At 44.4% G+C, this 19,820-nt stretch overlaps 2 protein-coding genes across 2 annotated transcripts in view; one reads left to right on the top strand and one right to left on the bottom strand.

Moving 5' to 3' along the window:
* The first annotated feature begins 3,042 nt into the window (after positions 1 to 3,042).
* C25H1orf100 (chromosome 25 C1orf100 homolog) lies at positions 3,043 to 12,937 on the top strand. The gene is made up of 4 exons (XM_045536955.1): positions 3,043 to 3,098; positions 6,175 to 6,270; positions 8,130 to 8,302; positions 12,819 to 12,937. Exons 1-4 carry the CDS (start codon positions 3,043 to 3,045, stop codon positions 12,935 to 12,937), a joined length of 444 nt encoding a protein of 147 aa, XP_045392911.1.
* A 2,596-nt stretch (positions 12,938 to 15,533) lies between these two features.
* The window catches only part of ADSS2 (adenylosuccinate synthase 2), a 29,420-nt gene continuing 25,133 nt past the window's right edge, over positions 15,534 to 19,820 (bottom strand). The window contains exons 12-13 of the mRNA XM_045537204.1: positions 18,450 to 18,599; positions 15,534 to 16,685 (exon numbers count right to left, since the gene is read on the bottom strand). Of these exons, the coding sequence (XP_045393160.1) occupies positions 16,633 to 16,685; positions 18,450 to 18,599 (203 nt within the window). The 3' untranslated portion in view covers positions 15,534 to 16,632. The remainder of the gene's footprint in view (positions 16,686 to 18,449; positions 18,600 to 19,820) is intronic.

Raw genomic sequence — 19,820 nt, 5'->3', positions numbered from 1 at the left:
TGTGATTTGGTATCCCTTATATAAGTAGAGGAAATTCTCTAAGGGTCTGTAACCACTCACAAACTAGGTCCTGTGATTGTTTTGCGAGCTCAGGCCAAAGCATGACAACCCACGATCTGTTTATTCCCTGTGAGGCTGATTCAGAATTTCTGGGCACTGAGCAATCATGCTCATCAAAGGCATAGCTGGGGCTGTCTTTGTTATGAGCTCAAATGTCCTGAATACCTCGCATTCTTGTGTCCAGCGTATCACTTCTAGCGAAGTAAAACCTCAGCAGTCACAAAGCTTTCTGAGTTTGGGGCATCCAATTAAGCGAGAGCTCCACTGTGTTTACCCAGATTTTCTCTTTTGTCCGTTCATTCTTTCTTTTTTGTTTTTAATAATCACAACAGTAAAAATACATTAAAAAGCACAAATACATCATATAATGAACAGGCTTGGCTGGATAACCAACCACTCTGTTATAATGTAGTGCTGTTGCAAAGTGTCTAGTTGCTTTGAAAAACACACTCAGAGGCGAAATAAAGCAGCTAGCCAGCTTGTGGGCAAGGAGTTAAGTTTTGACTATAAAAGGGAAGAGAGGGAGGCATCACACGCTTTTTTCCCAGTCCTTTCTGTCTCCTGGTTACTGCTGCTTTTGAATAGTCCTCCTTTTGTTTTGGCTGATGGTCTGGGAGCTTTGTGATTGCTTCAATAGAGCAGAGTGGTCCCTGCAGACGTTTCTGGAGCCGGCAGGTTCCAAGCCCGGTTCCTTGGTAACCTTGTACATGTTACTCCGGCTTCTTAGTACCTCGGTTTTCTTGGGAGGAAAATGGTGATAAAACTTTGTGGGGCTGCTGGGAGGCTAATAGGAGTTAAAACTTATTACCTGACACATAATCCATGCTCATAATAGGAACTCATGTTTTTCTCCTGTCTCAAAGGTGCTTTCAAATCTGACACGTTATTGCCGCGTTTCACCCACCAGAGAGTATTGTAATCAGTGCAGAGAGCGGGAAATGGCTTGTCGAAGGTCACACAGGTCCCGGGGCAACGTTCTCCTGTGGCACTGTTAGCCACGTTTGTCATAACGTATGCACATAGTGCAAAATTGGTAAGGCACACAAAAGGTAAATAGTACAGTTGTCTCCCACCTCTGTCCCCAGGCACTCGGTTTCCCTCCTCACTGCCGACTCTTTCTCCTGCGAATATTTAAATGTAATAGTTTGCTTGTGGCAAGCCCTGTTCTCCAGTAAATAATCCGATGTAATATGACGTTTTAGACTAGAAACAACACAGAGTCTAGGTTTCAGTCCCGGGTCAGCATGAGAAATAGACATGGGTAGAATACAGAGAAAGAGGTGCTTATAAAATCATCAGAAGGGCTGGAGGAGTAGGCTCGGGGCCGGGGGGGGGGGGCGGGGGGGAGGAAGCTTCTAGAACACCTCTACAAAAATGATCCATCACTTGCTGTAAAAAGAAAACCAAAATCTCAGGGCCACCCCCCAACTCCTTATGCAAAAGAGGAGGCAAAGGCCTCAGGCACCTGTGAAGAACTGGCCTCACAGATCATTAAGGAAATTCCTTGCTGACCTCCCCTAAGGAAGGATTTGCAAATTGCAACCACATCTGTCACCTGAAACTGAAGTCTGTTCCATTCCACACTAACAATAAATTGAGTTTATCCTTACAGGTAACAAAACAGGGGACACACAGCATGGGACATTATTCCAGGTACCCAGGGACATCTACATAATTGATGCTTCTTCCTTCACTCCCTTTTTCTCTTCTACCCTTCTCCTTATTTCAGGTAAAACGTAGATTTCCTGGGTCTCACAAGAATGTAATCATTTTTTTCTCACCAACTCCCTCCCCCCTGCTTTTTTTTCTTTCTCTGTGTATGTCTTTACATGCTGAAGCTTCCAACTTCCCCTTCCGAGAAACAGCCACAGGTCTGCCCGTGATTCGTGTTTTTCCTGGACGCATCCTCAATTTGGCTTCATAAACCTCCATTGATTGAGATTTTTGCCTCGGTCACTTATTGGGGTCATAGGACGCAGCTATGTCTGCCCAAATCAGGAAGCTGCTTCCAGATCAACTGAGCTCAAGAACCTGCTCCCAACGCCCCTGGGACTGCCGCCGCAGCTCCCTGACCACGCCCAGGAAGCCGGGAATTTGAACCCTGGGACACAGAGTTGAGCCATTGCCCTCACGACAGTTGCTTCTGGACATCCCCGCAGATGCGGAGCTGAGACACTGGAGTTCTGCTGCAGAAAAACACCGTAGCCTCTCAACCTTGCTGGCCAGTAGCAAAGGTCAAAGCAGCAGGAAACGGCTTCTGCCTTGTTTCCACCTTCCAAATCCCAAGCAAGTAGCGCTGACTGCCGGATGCTGATTTATACCCAGAACTCTAGTGCTTGGCTTGCACGCTTGTGCGGGAGGAAGGCCCACTGGGAAGTGAGAACGGAGACTGCTCAGCTGACATGATGAGCACAGCACCTTTGTTTTTTTGGTTTTTTTTTTGAGACAGAGTCTCACTCTGTTGCCCGGGCTAGAGTGCCATGGCATCAGCCTAGCACACAGAAACCTCAAACTCCTGGACTCTAAGTGATCCTCCTGCCTCAGCCTCCAAGTAGTTGGGACTACAGGCATGCACCACCATGCCCGGCTAATTTTTTCTATTTTTAGTGGAGACAGGGTCTCGCTCTTGCTCAGGCTGGTCTCGAACTCCTGAACGCAAGCGATGTTCCCTCCTCAGCCTCCCAGAGTGCTAGGATTACAGGCGTGAGCCACCGCGCCCGGCCACCCTTGGCTTTTAAAGAAAAGCTTATCCGTGTGTTTAGCTTATGCTTGCCATTGCTTCTTTCTCCTTTACTAGTTTTTTATTTCTTTCCTTAAATAGTCTAGAAGAATCTATAGAGGCTCCTTCCACTGTGTCAGTTTTCCTACTGTGATGTCTTTCCAGGTGGACTTTGGGGTGCTAGACGGCTCACTCCTGGAAATAGGGATGAACTTGCAAAATGAACCTTCATGCCATACTTCTTTTTTGCAGATCCATCCGGCATGACCGCCATCCGTCTGCGAGAATTTTTAGAGCGCCGCCCAGTGATCCCACCCAGGTAATGTTTTTGCAGATGCAGAACCTGCCAGAGCTGAGGCCAGTCAGGCAGGCTCCTGGGGAACCAGAACTGCTCGCCCGGCTGCTCCCTGACGGAGAGACCACAGCCAGAGGGTCCTAGGGAAGCTTCACTGAGTTTAAAGAAAGTTTTTCAAAAGAGAAATCCCACGCTCGTAGCAGAACCCAAGCAAACAGGCAACTCCAAATTCCCAAAAGATTGGAAGGATATTGGTTTTTGCTTGGGAAGGGCTTTAGCGTGAAGTATGAGGGACCCAAGCCCAAGTTTTGGAAGGGAGCCCTTCACTCTGCTTAGGGTAAAACAAGCCACTCTGATGCTTCCACAGTACGGGAGCTGACTGTTCAGATGGAAACTAGGGAGGAGTTTCACTCTTTCTCCAAGTTCATGTACGACACTAGGCATGGTTTATTGTGCTAAATTTGATGTCACATGACGATCGATAAATCCTAAGCCCATTCTCCCTTCACCGTCTGCTACGGGACCTGCAGAGATGTAGAAGCTACGAACCTGGGGGCTGCAACCCTTGCCCTCTGATTTCGGGGTCAGCCTCTTCCAGCCTCACTGGTTTCGTGGATTTGAGCAAGCCTCACGTTTATTTTAGTATTTATTTATTTTAACACAGTTGGGTCAACAAAGAGAAGCCCTTGTGCTCCCAGGAACTAGTGAAGGAGTGAGTGGAAGGATGCTTCCTTCATGGGTATGTTAAGAATCCTCTTTTCAGGGAAAGTACAGTCTTCCCTGGAACCACCAGGAGGAGGAAGAGGGTGGAGAGGAACAGGGGCTGATCCCAGTATTTCTTGGTTCCTCCTTCCCCATGAGCCCTTTGTTCTTTCTGTGTGTGTTTGAGGTCGGTTTTGTCCACTGTGGGGCCTATTTAACGGTAGTCTCATCTGGGGACAATGGAAACAAATCTCCCTGGGCTGTTCCCAGCTGGCGTTCCATGACGAGGTCTCGCTCTTGCTCAGGCTAGTCTCAAACTCCTGACCTCAAGCGATCCTCCCACCTCGGCCTCCCAGAGTGCTAGGATTATAGGCGTGAGCCACCGCGCCCGGCCAAGTACTTCTTATTGAATTGAAAGCATCTTCCAGCTACCATTGCTGCGTCCACTATGCCACCAACGCCGCTCTTTACTGCTTTCCTTATTCTTTCGGTGTCTAATGTCTACTCCTTGTCTGCCCATAAGTGGGAGAATCCCAGAGTCCATACGAAAATAGCAATAATGCCGAACTGTTCTGGAAAAAAGAAATCATCGTGCGCACACATTGATGTCTCTGGATCTGACATGGTGTTTAGAGAACCGGATTTGATTCATGTTTCTGGCATTTACTAGCCGGGGGATATTTAGAAAGTCCATTAACCTCTCTGAGGCTCAGCCTGCTCTTATAAAACAGAAAGTTAATGATATTTACCTTGCAAGGTGACTGTGAAAATTAAATGAGATCATCTCTGTAAAAATGCTTTGTAAAGCAGGAGGCAGGGCACGGATGTAACAGACGAGAGCACCGTCACAGTAACCCGGGCTGCCTCGGGCCGAGGCTCCGGGCTCTGCAGGGACAAACACCCCTGACCTCTCCTGTGTGCATTGAATCGTGTCCAAGGCTAAGCCCAGATCCTGCTCCGGTTACACTCGCCCTCCCCGGGGACAGGTGTGCTCTTGTGTGGACTGAACACATCACCTCAAAGAGCCAAGCGATCGGGGACTTGTAAATAATGCAGGGTGGCATCAGACACAGCCAACTGCCTGCTCCCACCCGAGGGGAAGGGCTTTCTTTCCATGGCTGGTTCTGGAACCTTGGAAGCCAAGCCAATAGCATCGGTCCGGGCAGAGCCCTGGGCAGTCCTGGGGAGTCTGCATGTGTTGTCACGGTCATCCGAGGAGGCCGGGCACGGCACAGCCTCTGGCCAGGCCAGACATTTCCTCTTAGGAGGTAAAAATCCTCTTCTGCATGTCTCCAGCCACCCTGCCCTCCCTACATAACCATGTCCCTACACACATTTTCTCACTCGCCCTCCACTCCTGCCCAAACATGCCCAGAGACACGCCCCAGGGGCCGCGGGCAGGGAGTGTCACTTAGGGCTGGAGAAGGGCTTTTACAGACCGTGTCTGGGGGCCAGGGCGTCATGTACTCACCTGTGCTCAGCATGCACTGGTCGTGTGCGTGCCGGGAAGAATCCAGGGTCAGACGCAGCCTCCTGCAGACTGCACAGCACCTGTGAGCAACCGGAGTGTCCTTTTGGAACTCGGGGTGCTTAACTAACCGTAACGTGGCCCGAGGGTGACATTCCAAGGGAGTGCTTCAGAAGCTGGATGGCTGCCTGAGACAGCCATGGCTCCCACCTCCATGCATTCAGAACTGTCATTTGTTCCCCTCATGGTGCCAGTTCCTCTTTCTTCTGATGACTTAATCCCCCGCTGCTATTTACTCCTTGTCGCTCTGTCATGTTACCCCAGCCGCCGGGCAGGCCCAGACAGCCTGCGGTTTTTCTGCAGATCGGAGCTCCTAGAGGTCCTGTTTGCACAGACAAGAGACAGAACCAGACCCACACCCCACTCGCCCTCTCACACTCCACTCCGAGCCCAGCTGTGTCCGGGTCTTTGCTTCTGCGAGTCCCCTCACCTGGCATCTCTGCCCCGTCCCACGTGGCGGCCCAAATCCCAGACACCCTTCCCGCTCCTGTGCCCAGCTGACCCTTCCTTCAGGTCACTATTTCAGCACATCAAGAGCATTCTGGGGACAAGCACTGCTTGCTTCTTAGCTTGGCTCTGCAGAACCTAGCAGAAGGCAGGGGTCATGACAGGTTATTACAGATGCCAGAGGTTATGGTGGGGGAGGGGAGGCCTGCAATTTCCACAAACTCAGGTACAGGGAAAGGGGCTTGTCACGAATAACAAAAGACAATCCGATCAGGACATGCCACAGGTTTTCGGGGCTCAGTGCCAGGGACTGCGGACAAAGACCAAATATATTTTTTCTACCATACTACAGCTGGTATTCTTCTGTAAAGAATTAATTGTAATAATCGTTTTCTTTTCTCACGTCTTCACTTTCTCCACTAGTATATTTGTGGCACACCAAGGAAAAGACCTCCAAGGCCATTCCCCGGGGCAGCTGGCAAGACTCCACTTAGATTACAGCACAAAGCCAGCTCCCAGGTGAGACGCCTTCGAAATTTTCATTTCCAAGAATGTTACTGAAGTTAGAATGATAAATGAAAAAAAAAAAAAAAGGGATACACAATTTGTAATAATGCTAATGATAGCAATAATAATAAGTATTATTTAGTGGATAAAAAAGGTTTGAAAATACACCCAACTGTTAATAACTTTTTTTTATGAGTGGTAAGATTTTTAATACTTTATTTTTTTATTTTTTTCTCCAGTTTCCAGACTTTCTCTAAGGAGCATGTATTACTTTTACAATCAACAACAAATATAGAATTTTACTAAATCATCAAAGAAATTTAAGAAATGCCATGAGTTTAGAATGTCAGCTTGGTGAAATAACTTAAAATCACTGAGACTCAGTTTTTTTCTCAGTCACATTATGAATTTAGCCTGAATGATTTCTGCTCTTTGAGGTGTGGTTTTAACAAAAAGAAGAACAAAAACCATAGGCACTTTTATCCTATTTTCTAGTTTGGGGAGGCTGGAAACCACAGTAGTGAAAAGCAGCAATTTGGGTAACTTACAAATGCTTTATGTTGGGCGATTTTTATTCCTTCTCTGAGTATCAGTTGTGTTATCTGTTAAAGAAAATAACGGATGTAAAATTCCAGAATATAGTAAGCACTCAACATATGATTGCTATTATTTGAGCTCATCATCTAGTACATTTCACAAATTTCTCTTCTCTTAATTGCCTTCAATATAGTCAACTCCATGCAAAGAGAAGGGAACTGTGGCATCTATGTTTTAAAACAGCATTCGTCCCAATGTAATAGATGATCAAACTGGAAGTAGCTTTAGTGGTCATTCTGATCCAATTAGATGAATGAAATGTAGCCCAGAGAAGTGGCATGCCTTGCCTGAGCTCACACAGTTAGTTGGTATAAAAGTTGGGCTTAAATCTGTCCACATTTTCTGATTCCCAGTCCAAGGTTCTTTGTTCTAACTCAAATCCATACTATATTAAACTATAAGGGCTGTGTTCTCTACCAGAGAATAGACAAGAAAATGATGGAACCGCACTGCCAGAGCCGCTCATGGCCCAGCTGCCTAGAGGCATCTGCCACATTGTGGTCTATGTGATCTCTGACAATTGCCCCGAGTGGGGCTTTGTCTCAAAAACCAACCAACCAACCAAAAAAACCACTTTGATCAACATTCTTATAGCTAAGTCTCTACTGACATCCCTATTTGCTGGAATTGCTAGGACAAAATATATGCTCATTTTTTAAGGTCTTAATATATATCACCAAAATGGTACCACTGAATGCATACTTACGTTCGCATCTCAAATAAGTTGTGCTAGTGAGTGGAAGTATACTCCTATGAGTGTGTGAAGATATTTCGCCATTACATCTTGGCTCTTTACTTTTATCTTCCAAGGGTACCTATCTGAGTAGGAGTACAGGAAGGTTATAAGTGATTTCCGGTTCGCCAAACTCCAAGACGCACCATAGTGGTTGGTCTGCCCAAAAGAATGCATTGGTTCCTTGAGGGAACCAGACATGCATGGGAAGGTGACAATGGGGAAAGGCACCAGGGAGATCTGGAGTACAGGAAGTATCCATGCATGGGCAGATCGAGGGGAGGTTGTGATGCAGGTCACCTTCTGTAACCTGTGCCTGGGGAGGAGGAGGGATGCTAAAGGGAAAAACAGGAGACTGAAATCCCTGAGCCACATATTTGCAACTTTGCCGGGGCTGGCCTGGGAGCTATGGGCGTCTTGCCAATACTGTTATGTCTTGACAGCTTTGTGGCCACTTCCGGGAAATGCATTTCGGCGGATGAGAAAATGGAATGCTTTTTTCCTACTGGGTGTTCAGCAAACTATTTCTCTTTCCATGTAGGCCGCTCATAGACTTGACAATTCCACCCAAGAGAAAAAGTCAGTATCAGCCTCAACTAGACCAACAGACGCTCATTCGATATATTTGTTTTCGAAGACATTCAAAGCCTGCTGCAACGTGGTACAGAGAAACCACTTACCAGAGAGACTATGGCCTGCCATTTTACCAGATTGGTAAGTCAGGCTAAGTGCCCTCAGCTCTCTGGTTAGCCTTTCCTGGGGCACAGACCAGCATCTCTGGTGGGCTGGCTGTCTCGTCGTCTCATCGGGACCAGTCAAGCTGGGGGTATGGACGTGCGTGTGTGTGTCTGGGTGCAGGAAGAATGCGGGGTGCTGCCTGAGGTTCCTCCCCTCCTCCCTCCCTAGCTCCCCGCACCGTGAGACATCAGGGATGACAAGGTATAAATGTCCTTGTTAGGAAGCAGACTCGTGTCTGCTCACTCTTCCAGAGCCCCTTGTCATGGGACAAAACCACTACGGAGCTTAAACATGCTGTTGAGGCTGCTTTCTAATGCCTGATTTGAAATGACTTTGTGATAATTATTTGACATTTGGAGGTATGTTTCAAAAACTCTCAATTACCCTCGTGGCGTTTGTCTACGCTGCGGCATGTGTGATTGTACAGAAAGGGACTGAGGCTCCCCAACAGGCAGGAAGGACCCTGGGCTTGACACCCGGACACCACTTGAAACAGCTTTGAATTTGAGGCTTTTGACTGAATGACTTCAACGACAGACGCTCTAAATGAGCAGGCGCCAGGGTTTCAGGGGCTCTTACACCGTGGCGGGCACATATTTAGTTTGAAATCGGTGCTGTTAATGTCATTTTCCCGTTTTGCAGTAGGGGAAGCCAAGTTGCAGAGACGGGTCATTAGCCTCAGGTCACACGGCGGGGAGGCAGGAGACGGTGGGGAGGCAGGAGAGGCAGAATTCAGACCTCGGCCCCCGATTTCGCTCCCAAGTACTTGACTCTGAAGCTGCACTGCCTGTCACAGCTGGCTGTCACGTGTACAGCGAGTCACTTCCTTTTTACTTAAAAAAAAATATAAGGGAAGGATCTACCCTTCCTTCTTTTCTTCCCAGAGAAAGGAGTCACAGCTCCGATGGAATGCCAGAGGAGGTGGCCTGCGCTGGGCCCCAGGTCCCCAGGGGACAGCAAACAGCAGGAATCACAGAGTGGGGACAGGGTCAGGGAGACAGGAGGATCTCGGGAGGGTTGAGCCAGGGATGAGGCTGGGATGGGGGCCAGAGACTGACAGTAGGGTTTGGGATGAGAGGTTACAAGCAAGGCAAAGCCGGGTTCTGGAAGCCCAGGGAAGGTTGGAGCCTGAGAAGGGAGGGAGCAGAGGGACTGAGGAGGAGGCCGGGGGCCGAGATTAGGGTCCTTAGGGAAGGAGGTGCTGGGCCAGAGTGCAGGGTGGCAGGGGTGGGGTCTCTGAGGGTGCCTTGGAGGGTCGTGGTGAAGGAAGGGAGTTGTTAAGGGGGCCAGAGGTTGGGGCTAAGAGAATTGTGAGGCCGGGGGGGGGACATAGAAGCTGTGCAGGCTGAGGAGGGGCTTTAAAGAAGAGGTGGTTGGGAAGTGTCAGTGGGACTCCTGTCCTCACAGAACTGGCTGGGCTGTTTGTCCTTTGCATGAGGGAATCCAGGTGGGCCTCTCCTTCCAAAGTGACAGCAAATGGGACCTTGTTTGCAGTTCCTGTGCTATGAGGAAATCTTGTGAGACAGACACAAAAGGTGTTTTCCCTTGCTTATTTTAGAAGTTCCTTATTCTTTCCAACTCTATTAAACCGAGTGAATGTTTAGCAAAGCAATTAAGTATTTACCATCTGCTATGTACCCAGCATTGCGCTTGGTGCATGGCAAGTCCAAGCTACGGTTTCAGCCCCATAGGCAGCTCACAGTCCAGTTGGGAAGATGAGACTCGACACATCAGCCTCTCAGGGGTTGACTGAACATACCACATGGAGGAGCAGGGGTAGAGAGATGAGATCACAGGGGCCCTGGGACAGCCGGGAGAGCAGTGTGCATGAATGGGGGCCGGAGCTGGGCCTCGGTGGGTCAGGTTTGCACAGTGGAGAGGAAACAGGACAGCACGGGGCAGAGGACCCTGCAACTGAGGACGGTAGGGGGGATGGAGAGGTTTGTGGGAGAGCAGGGAGGACTCCAGCCATGTAGATGCAGGCCTGACTGGGGCAAGGGAGAAGGGGCCAGTGGAAAATAAAACGTGGACTGGCAGAGTAGGAGGAGAGGATGCCTGCGACTGCAGAGCAGCTGATGGAGTCAGGAAGTCAAATTTGGACAATCAGAGCCATTGCAGGATCACAGTCACGGGAGTGGCCCCATCTACTTTAGAGGATAGGGGTTGTCAGCTCTGCTCACGACGGGTTGGAGAAGGCACGGACGGCAGGCGAGAAGCTAACAGACCCTTGCAGCGAATGCAGGATGGAGCCGTGTGAAGTAGCGGACGGGATTCAGGCATCGTAGCAACGCACACCTGGAGCATTCCAGCTACGTGGTGCTCCTCTGTGAAATGAGGACTCAAGGCCTACATTTTAGGAGAGTTGTTAGCATTTAAAGTATCTGTCATGTGCCTAGAACTGTGCTAAGTGACACATTCATTGTGACAATTAGTCGGAATAGTCCCCATGAAGTACGTATTATTATTATTGTTAGCTTCATTTAGCACAAAAGGGAACTGAGGCTTAGAGACTTTAAAAACCTACTTAAGCAAGTGTCTGGTAAACTGTTACTCCACCCAAATCCAGATATGCCAGGAAGTTTCGGGGGGGAGTGGAAAGAAGACTCATATGGAAGAGCATTTGGAGTGAGAGAGGACGGTACTAACAGAAAATGCACAAGAGGGCCAGGCATGGTGGCTCACGCCTGTAATCCCAGTACTTTGGGAGGCCAAGGTGGGAGGATCACTTGAGGTCAGGAGTTCGAGACCAGCTTGAGCAAGAGCAAGACCCCATCTCTACAAAAAATAGAAAAATTAGCCGGGCATGGAGGCGCGTGCCCGTAGTCCCAGCTATTTGGAAGGCTGAGGCAGGAGGATCGCTTGAGCCCAGCAGTTGGAGTTTTAAAAAATTCAGATGCCCACGATCTACCCAATGCCAATTAAATCAGAATCTCTTGGTTTGGTGGGAGGGTGGGGGTTCCAGGCATCAATGGTTTTTATAATAAAACTCTTCAGATAATTCCACTGTGCAGCCAAGTTTGAGAACCAGTAATTTAGGCAACAGGTGATGAGTGGTAGCAGCAGATTTAGACGAATTTGAGAGATACTTAGGGGGCAATTATTTTTATAAACAACAATCAGGTGGGCAAAAGGCTGGTCAGCATCTTACACTGAGATGAACTGCTAAAAGCAGTGTATAAGGCAAGAACCAAATACAAAGTTATTCTTGAAAATCTCTTAAATCATTGAGTAATGATATTAAATTATATGAAATCAGTAAAGTATTTAGAATAAAGACTCATGTTTCTCCATAGTTCTCAATTAGTTCTTTATTTTTCAATCATGACTTTCGAAGGAGTCACCACCACAAATCCACGGGAACGGTAATTGTACTTTGTCGAATGGCAAGGAAATCCAAATAATCATTTCACGGGTTCTTTCCATACTATCCCCAAACTGTACAGCACATTTGCGGCTTGGTAACATCTGCTGTTCTCAGAACATTTCTTGTTGGATTCACCTGGCTTATATGCGTGTATAATTCAATCCCACTGTAAATCCTACAACAAGGATCACTAAAAGCTGTTGAGCAGGACTCCTTATACTTCTAAACCTCGTTAACACATTTCCCTGAAATACAATGTGATTCTCAAGAAGGCCATAGTTACTCTTTGACTGGATAATTAAACCTTGAGAAGTCATATGGTTAGTGACTACGGACAAGGTCACACTTAATTAAGTTTAATTTAATTTAGAAATCCTCCAAAGATGGCATTTCCAGTCGTACTTCCTAGGTTAATGACATGTTATCCATTCTTAACACTAAAATATGTTTATTTTTTGAAATGCTATTGAAGTGTTAAGGAAGGTGGGATAGAACAGTGAAAAGATTAGGTACTTTGGAGCCTAATTCTGAGTCAGATGTGGGCTGCACCTCAATGAATTTCATAGTATCAGTGTACTTCTGAGAGTTACTGTGAATGTGTGAATGTTAATGTAAGTAAAGCATCCAATCACATAAAGTTTTGTTAACAATGCTATCCTTGAAACACCCTGGTCTTTGGTTCATTGAACAATGATTATCGTATTCAACTCAAGCCCTTGAATTCTTACCTTTTAGATAAGCAGAACTGTTAGTGATCATAGAAAAGAGGTTATTAAATATAAGGGAACGCCAATGAGCATGAGTTTAGGGATGGCCAAAAGTGAAGTTTGATACAAAAATGATACAAAGTGGTCCGTTGATAATGTACGAGTAAAAGGGTTTGGGGGTCTAGAATTAGGATATCAAAATGCAAATTTATGTGATTTCATTTTATTTACATTTTTGCATAATTCAGTAATATGCCCCTTAATCAGAAACCGAACCAAAGAGATAACATTTTAATTCTTTTTTCCATATTTTAAATATATTCCTTTGTCTTAAATCCCATCAATTATTTTTGTTATTGTGTACAATTGTTGACAGGATAGAATGAGTCATCTTAAATCATTAATTTGTTTTCAATTCCAGATTGGGACCAGAAATTAGCCACCATCTCATCGAATCCTAGACCACTTAATTCGCTGCCAGAGTTCTACCGTTGTGAACCGAGAAACGGCTTTGAAAGAAGTGCTTTTAAACTAACATAACCATGGCATTCAAACAACATGACATTTGGCATTCTTAGGTGACTCATTTAGACTAAGTTAATGGTAGCAGAACTCCTTTTAATCTAAGTGTGTACAGAGATGGCTATAATCCTAAAATATTTCCATGTTGCACATTCTTGCCAGATTGTTTGTCAGCCTAGAACAGGAAATCAATATCCAGCCTAAAGAGAACTTGTCGTATGTTCTTAGCCCCACTACCTGTCTTGCTGCTGTTGCTGGCCAATCATCTTATATTTAGTCCAATGGTTACATGTGGGACCACATAAGAATATAATCGCATCGGCTTATCAATTGCATCATCACTGTTGCGGGTAGAAAAAAAGAACCTTGGGGACAGAGTCAAGGAGGAAGATGATTGACAGGAGTTCTGGATGCGGAAACCCAGGTATAGCTTAGGGCTGTAGTGAGGTCAAAAGGATTAAGTGGCAGTCTCTATATAGAAGAGTTAACACCGCTATCTTGGCAAGAAGCAAGCCCGACACCCAGGCAGCAACTCCTTAGGAAAAGGCTGGAGGATCTTCTCTAAAGAAAGAAAATGATCCTAAAGAAAAGAATCTTATATTCTGGCTGCTAGGGACACCCACTTCCAGCATACTAATTGGCTCTCTGCTGATTCACTCCAAAGGAAGCCTTTCAGTTAACCTCCCCCAAGAACTCGGAGTCTCATACAGCTTTCCATTGCCTTAGTCTTACATGTGAAGGGCCACCCAGTGATTGATCACCAGGTACTTGAAAAAATAATGCAACATAAAAAACAAAGACCAGGCTGGGCACGGTGACTCACACCTATAATCCCAGTACTCTGGGAGGCCAAAGTGGGAGGATTGCTTGAGGCCACAAGTTCGAAACCAGTCTGGGCAACACAGTGAGACCCTGTCTCCACCAGGGGAAAAAAATTAGCCAGGTGTGGTGGTGTGCACCTGTAGCCCTAGCTACTTGGGAGACTGAGGTGGGAGGAGTGCCTGATGCAAGGAATCTGACGTTACTGTGAGGTATGATTGTGCCACTGCACTCCATCCTGGGTGACAGAGCAAGACCTTGTCTCTACAAAAGTAAAATAAATTAAAAAAGAAACCAGACCAAAATAAAAAGAAGAAATGACCCCAGGGGAAACAGAATTCAAGGAACACAAAAGAACAAAACAAACTAACAAAACAACTTTTATTAGTTAGGGTTCCCCAGAGAAATGGATACACACACACACACACACACACACACACACACACACACACTCACATATATACAATACATATATATATGGATTTATTTTGATGGATTATTGGTTCATGTGATTGTGGAGGCTGAGAAGTCCCATGATCTGTCGTCTACACGCTGGAAACCCATGAAAGCTGGTGGTATGTTTCCAGTCCAAGTCCAAAGATCTGAGAACTGGGTGGGGGGGCAATGGGGTAAGTCCCAAGTCCAAGTTTAAAGGCCCAAGAACTAGGAATGTGGGTGTCAAAGGACAGGAGAAGATGGGTATTCCAGTTCATCTCCATTTTCCTTACAGAGAGGGGCTGGAGTGCTTCAGCTGCTCACTTTAAGATGGTGCCCACGTAACACAGAACCATCTGTAAACTAGGACTGAGTCTTCTTTTCCTGTCTCCACTGATTGTAGGCACTTGCCATGAGGCCACAGGTGCCGACTGAGAGCGAGAAGGCAGTGCAGCAGGAGTGGGGACTAGGGACATTTGGACCACTTCTTCATGTGACTTACTTGGGCTTTCAGGGCTTGTTAGGGCCTAATCGTGTACATAACACTTCTATATGATGGTGGAATGTTACATTGCTGTGCTCACCCAACTTTATGAGTTGGTGAGTCAGATAACAATCAGTTCATGATGTTTTTAGATTTTTTTTAAGAGACAGGGTCTCACTCTTTCACCCAGGTTGGAGTGCAGTAGTGCAATCATAGCTCAATGAAACCTTAAACTCCTGGGCACAAGTGATCCTCCTGCCTCAGCCTCTCAAGTAGCTGGGACTACAGGTACATGCTCCCATGGCTGGGTAGTTTTTTTTTTTTGGTAGATAGGATCTTGCTATGTTGTCCAGGCTGGTCTCAAACTCCTGGCCTCAAGCAATCCTCCCACCTCAGTCTCCATAAGTGCTGGGATTATAGGTGTGAGCCACAGTGCCCAACAAGAATGGGTTTTTAATATCTGCTTCTGAATCATAACTAAAAATAGATTTCAATAATGCAAAACTTATAGTGAAGATAAGAATGTGGACTTTAAAAGCCCATTCAATTTATTAGAATAGAAATTATTTATTATATAGTAAATATAAATTATTTTTACATATAGGTCATTATTGATCAGTAGTGAGCTTGTAGGATCAACTGTATTATTGTTCTTTACTTATTGAGTCCACCGAGGCTGCTCCTATTTCAGAATTTTTCTTGAACCAATTACTAATAAAAATATATAGTGAAGATAAAAGATATTTAGAGCCTTTCAAAGATTGTTTTTGATCTCTCCTGACCTTATCCCCACTCATTGCAGAGATGAAGTTCCTTCCTGTATAACAGTATGACTATTACTTCTCTTATCACAACAAAAACACAATACACAAAGCATACTAGAAATATTTGGTTCTTTTTAATCAGCTATTGATGGCATAATAAAATAAATTTAAATTATAAACATTTAAAATAGTTCATTGAAGGGTAAGCTACAACACAATATGTTAAACCTAATTGTCAGAATAATACCCTTTTTTTTTTCAGGAAAGGAGAAATAAAGGCATGATCGAAATTATGGCCAACAATTTGGGTTCATCTGGACACTTATAGGTGATTTTGTAGGCATGTTGGCAGGCACAATGTTGAGAAACCAATCCACTAGATTTAGAAATAACAGTAAGATAAAAAAGAAAAGATATATATTTCAGAGGTAATGTCTGAAATTAAAGAAAAATATCCACCAAATATCACAACAGATCTTTTAATGGCTAATTACTTTTAACATTAAGATTGTTGTTTTGGGGAACATCTTTTCTCTTTGAACATTTAATTAAATGTCCAATGTATTAAATAATTTACAGAGAGAAATAAGTTCTGTGTTCTGTACAAATTAAAGGACCCATGAATATAACCCCTTCCTCTCCCGCCCCCTCCAAAGCTCAATTTTGCAATGGTCTCAGCAGAAAATAAACAGTTCACAATTTCAACAGAATTTATAGCATTACAAAAGTTTACAGAACCCCTATCTTTTCATCATTTTTCTAACAACAAAGAATACAATGACAGAATTGAATGATCAGAATGTAAAAATATATGTGCAAAACTGCATTAATCGTTCTTATCAGCTATTATAATAGGGGTAAAACCTAAGAACACACCATGACAATAACGAAGAAAAACTACATCAAAAGTAATTCTACTCTAGATTTGAAACGACATGGATGATCCTATCACTAAACATCAACAGAAGATGTGGCACCGTGAGCAGCAGGAGCAACAGGTGACCTGGCCGTCGAGCCGGCCGAGGAAAAGCCGTCGCCGGAATATGCCGAAGTTTACCTCCCCTAGAGCCATCCATTAAGACTGGCAACACCCGCAGGGCTTAAAACTCACTTCAATGTCTTTATTCTTGAATTTGCAGGTCAGGAATGAAATATTTAAGGAAGTCTTTTCCCTCCCTCTCAAGGAGTGTTTCTTACGTTACTAGCAATCTTTAAAAGAGTTGAATCATAGACTCTCTGGATTTACCCACACCGATCCATTTAACTAGAATAAAACAAAAAGAATAAGAATAGCATTAATTCATTTATAATTTCCAATTTTGGGGATTAAGATAGGTGGTCTCAGGCTGGGCGCGGTGGCTCATGCCTGTCATCCTAGCACTCTGGGAGGCTGAGGCGGAGGATCACTCGAGGTCAGGAGTTCGAGACCAGCCTGAACAAGAGCGAGACCCCGTCTCTACTAAAAAAAATAGAAAGAAATTAACCAGACAACTAAAAATATATATAGAAAAAATTAGCCGGGCATGGTGGCGCATGCCTGTAGTCCCAGCTACTCGGGAGGCTGAGGCAGGAGGATCGCTTGAGTCCAGGAGTTTGAGGTTGCTGTGAGCTAGGCTGACACCACAGCACTCTAGCCTGGGCAACAGAGTGAGACTCTGCCTCAAAAAAAAAAAAAAAAAAAAAAAAAGATAGGTGGTCTCTCACTTTTCTCAGCATCACCATGTAACTTTTCCCCACGTGCCTTTTTGCTGTTTTCTATTCTGTTAGCAGACTATGCCTATCTCTAAACAGAACGTGCAGACAAGATCTAAAATAGCATAGTTTGCCTTACTGTTCCCTGTTTTAATTGCACATTATTTTCAATTTCCTAATTCCTAATGACTAGAATACTAAAATATTGGCCCAAACAACCATAGACCTGAAGAGCCTTTGATCAAGTTTCTGATAACTAGGAAAGATAAGCTTCTTCGATAAATGGATAATGCTAAGAGGATACTGAAATGCCTATGTAACTTTCATGCCTCAAAAAGGTAGAAATATCTAGAAGAGAATATGATTGGAAATTTGTGTAGCCTTAGAAATTGCCCACAACACCAGCCTGTGGGAATCTAATAACCCATACCACATGGTTTTAGATTATCTGCAGAATTACTATGTTCCATAAGGTACTGTTAAGATCAAGCTTTATGGTATTTTACAGAGGTCTTTGTTAGACTCATTGCTGTTTATATTTCAAAAAATATTGATTAAGAGCAATAAGCAAACATGCTTACTAAATTTGACATCAACTTGGGAGGGGCAGCTAGCAATTTAGAAAACATGAGTCATGTTTGAAATGAACCACAAATACAAAATCAGAACAAGTACACAATGGATTTTACATGGAAGATAACTTCCCACCCACTTCACTTTTTCTCATCTTTTGAATTTCCATCAATGCAAATAAAAGGATAAAAGGAAAAAGCAATATGTTAAAACAATGATTTCACATAACTAGATACAGCTATAACTTTGCTATGTCTAACTCCTTGGCCATCTTATATTTGTTTTTTAATATACAAGTTTTATCCATTCTTTATTCTTTTCTCACATTTTTTTTTTCTAGTAAGACCTCCAATTTTATGTACCTATTATTTCCTAATGTCTATTCAAGAAACTCTCTGAACTCTCAAGGGTGATTTAACCCAAATTAAAACATCCATAAACTATTTTTGGTGGTGGTGAAGATACAAGAGGATTTGTTATTAAGGAGAAAGGAACCAGAACGAATGTCACAGGGTAAAAAACAGGCTAACAGAATTAAAGGCAAGGCCAGAAAGCGTGAGAAGTAATTTATTTTCTTCTATTAAAGACACTGTATTTACTCTAAGGAATAAAATTATTATTTCATATTTTCCTGGGCATTTATGCAAATCATGAGCATTATTGTAAAGTAATAATGATCTTTCCTTTATTCGATTTCAAAGGCAGATAGGTAAATTAAAAGTAGAAAAGTAAAGATAGCTGCTCATAAAATGTTTATGTTTACCTGGAATTTGAAGCTGGTCTTCAATAAATCGAACATAATTTTGTGCATTAACAGGTAGATCTTTAAACGTTCTTGCACTGGATATGTCTGTGTTCCATCCTGGCAGAGTCTTATACTGAACTTCAACTTTGTTTAAGACTTCTTGTTTTGCTAAAAGTGAAAGAGGGTACTTGTTCATGGTACGTACTGCCTATTATCAAAAAACTTTTTGATATACCACATGTTCACAATCTCTTATCAAAAATCCTTATAGCCAGATGTGTTTTGGAATTTAGAATTCTTCGGGTTTTAGAAAGGTAAAACAGCGCACATACCATCTGGGGTAGTATCCTATAATCAAACACATTTCTGCAGCAACACATGATCATTCACTATAAGTGGATACAGATTATGTAATTCTAACATTAGTTCAAGTCACGTTTTGCCGTCAAAGGAGTTTTGGTACCAAGCTTAAAACTTTTCATTTTTAGAGCTTTTTGAATTTCTATACTACCCACTAGGGATTATGGATCTGTACAATAGCAGCAACCTCACAGAAAGACGACTTGCATGCCTGCTCGCTTATGAGAGATCTTCTATTGTTTTGATTGAAATTTTCTGCATTATTCCACCTAACCATTTTCTCTGTATCCCCTAATGGAAACCGCAAATGTACTGTAGATCATGAAGAATCGTTTCTTTGACAGACAATACAGTGGCTGCTATGGTACATGGCACAGATTTCTCTTCAAGGCTGGAAGCTATGGAGTTTTCATCTGCTGACCACGCCCAGTCCAGAGCCTCCCTAGGACTCACCCTCCACTGAGGAGACCGCCACCCTGGGGCAGCTCTTATCTAGTAACTTGTGGATGGGGGAATACAAACAACCTGGCCACTAACCTTAATTTGGGACCAGTCTGAAGGGCTACTCTAGCTCCAGAGTTCCCCATGGGATCAGCTGAAGGCTTTTTTATGCAGCCACACCAGGCTTGCCTAGCTAGGGAACTCAGTGGAAGACAGCTGGCACCAGGAGTGTTGGAGAAAATGGCTCTAACACGGGAACTAAGAGGCTCAACACGGGCCAGCTGGCTGGCCACGAGGACTGTCACTGGTGGTGCGCACAGCATGGACAGCCTCTGACATGTTGTAGAAATACAATTTCTAAAACTTTTCACGCCATACTGGTGGAAAGTAAGGCACCGGCAATGTCTGAGGCATTGAGAAATAAGCACAATGGAGCAAGGGAACCGAATGGCTCTCGATGAATACCAGTCACGAATTGGAGAAAGACAATAAAAGACTAACGTCTTTCATCAGTTTAAAGCAAAGTGTGAAAGTCAGAGGGCCTTCCTGGCAGCATTTAGAGAGACTCTCATCTTCTGTAGCAGAGAG

The sequence above is a fragment of the Lemur catta genome, chromosome 25 (assembly GCF_020740605.2).
Source record: "Lemur catta isolate mLemCat1 chromosome 25, mLemCat1.pri, whole genome shotgun sequence".
In the NCBI taxonomy this organism is placed as follows: domain Eukaryota; kingdom Metazoa; phylum Chordata; class Mammalia; order Primates; family Lemuridae; genus Lemur; species Lemur catta.
Note: the sequence above shows the minus strand (reverse complement) of the source record. Positions and strands in the feature narration are given on the sequence as shown.

Coding starts and splice junctions, on each gene's coding strand:
- C25H1orf100 (XM_045536955.1), top strand. CDS start 3,043: ATGACCGCCATCCGTCTGCGAGAATTTTTAGAGCGCCGCCCAGTGATC. Junction 3,099..6,174: donor CGCCCAGTGATCCCACCCAG/GTAATGTTTTTG, acceptor TTTCTCCACTAG/TATATTTGTGGCACACCAAG. Junction 8,303..12,818: donor CCTGCCATTTTACCAGATTG/GTAAGTCAGGCT, acceptor TTTCAATTCCAG/ATTGGGACCAGAAATTAGCC.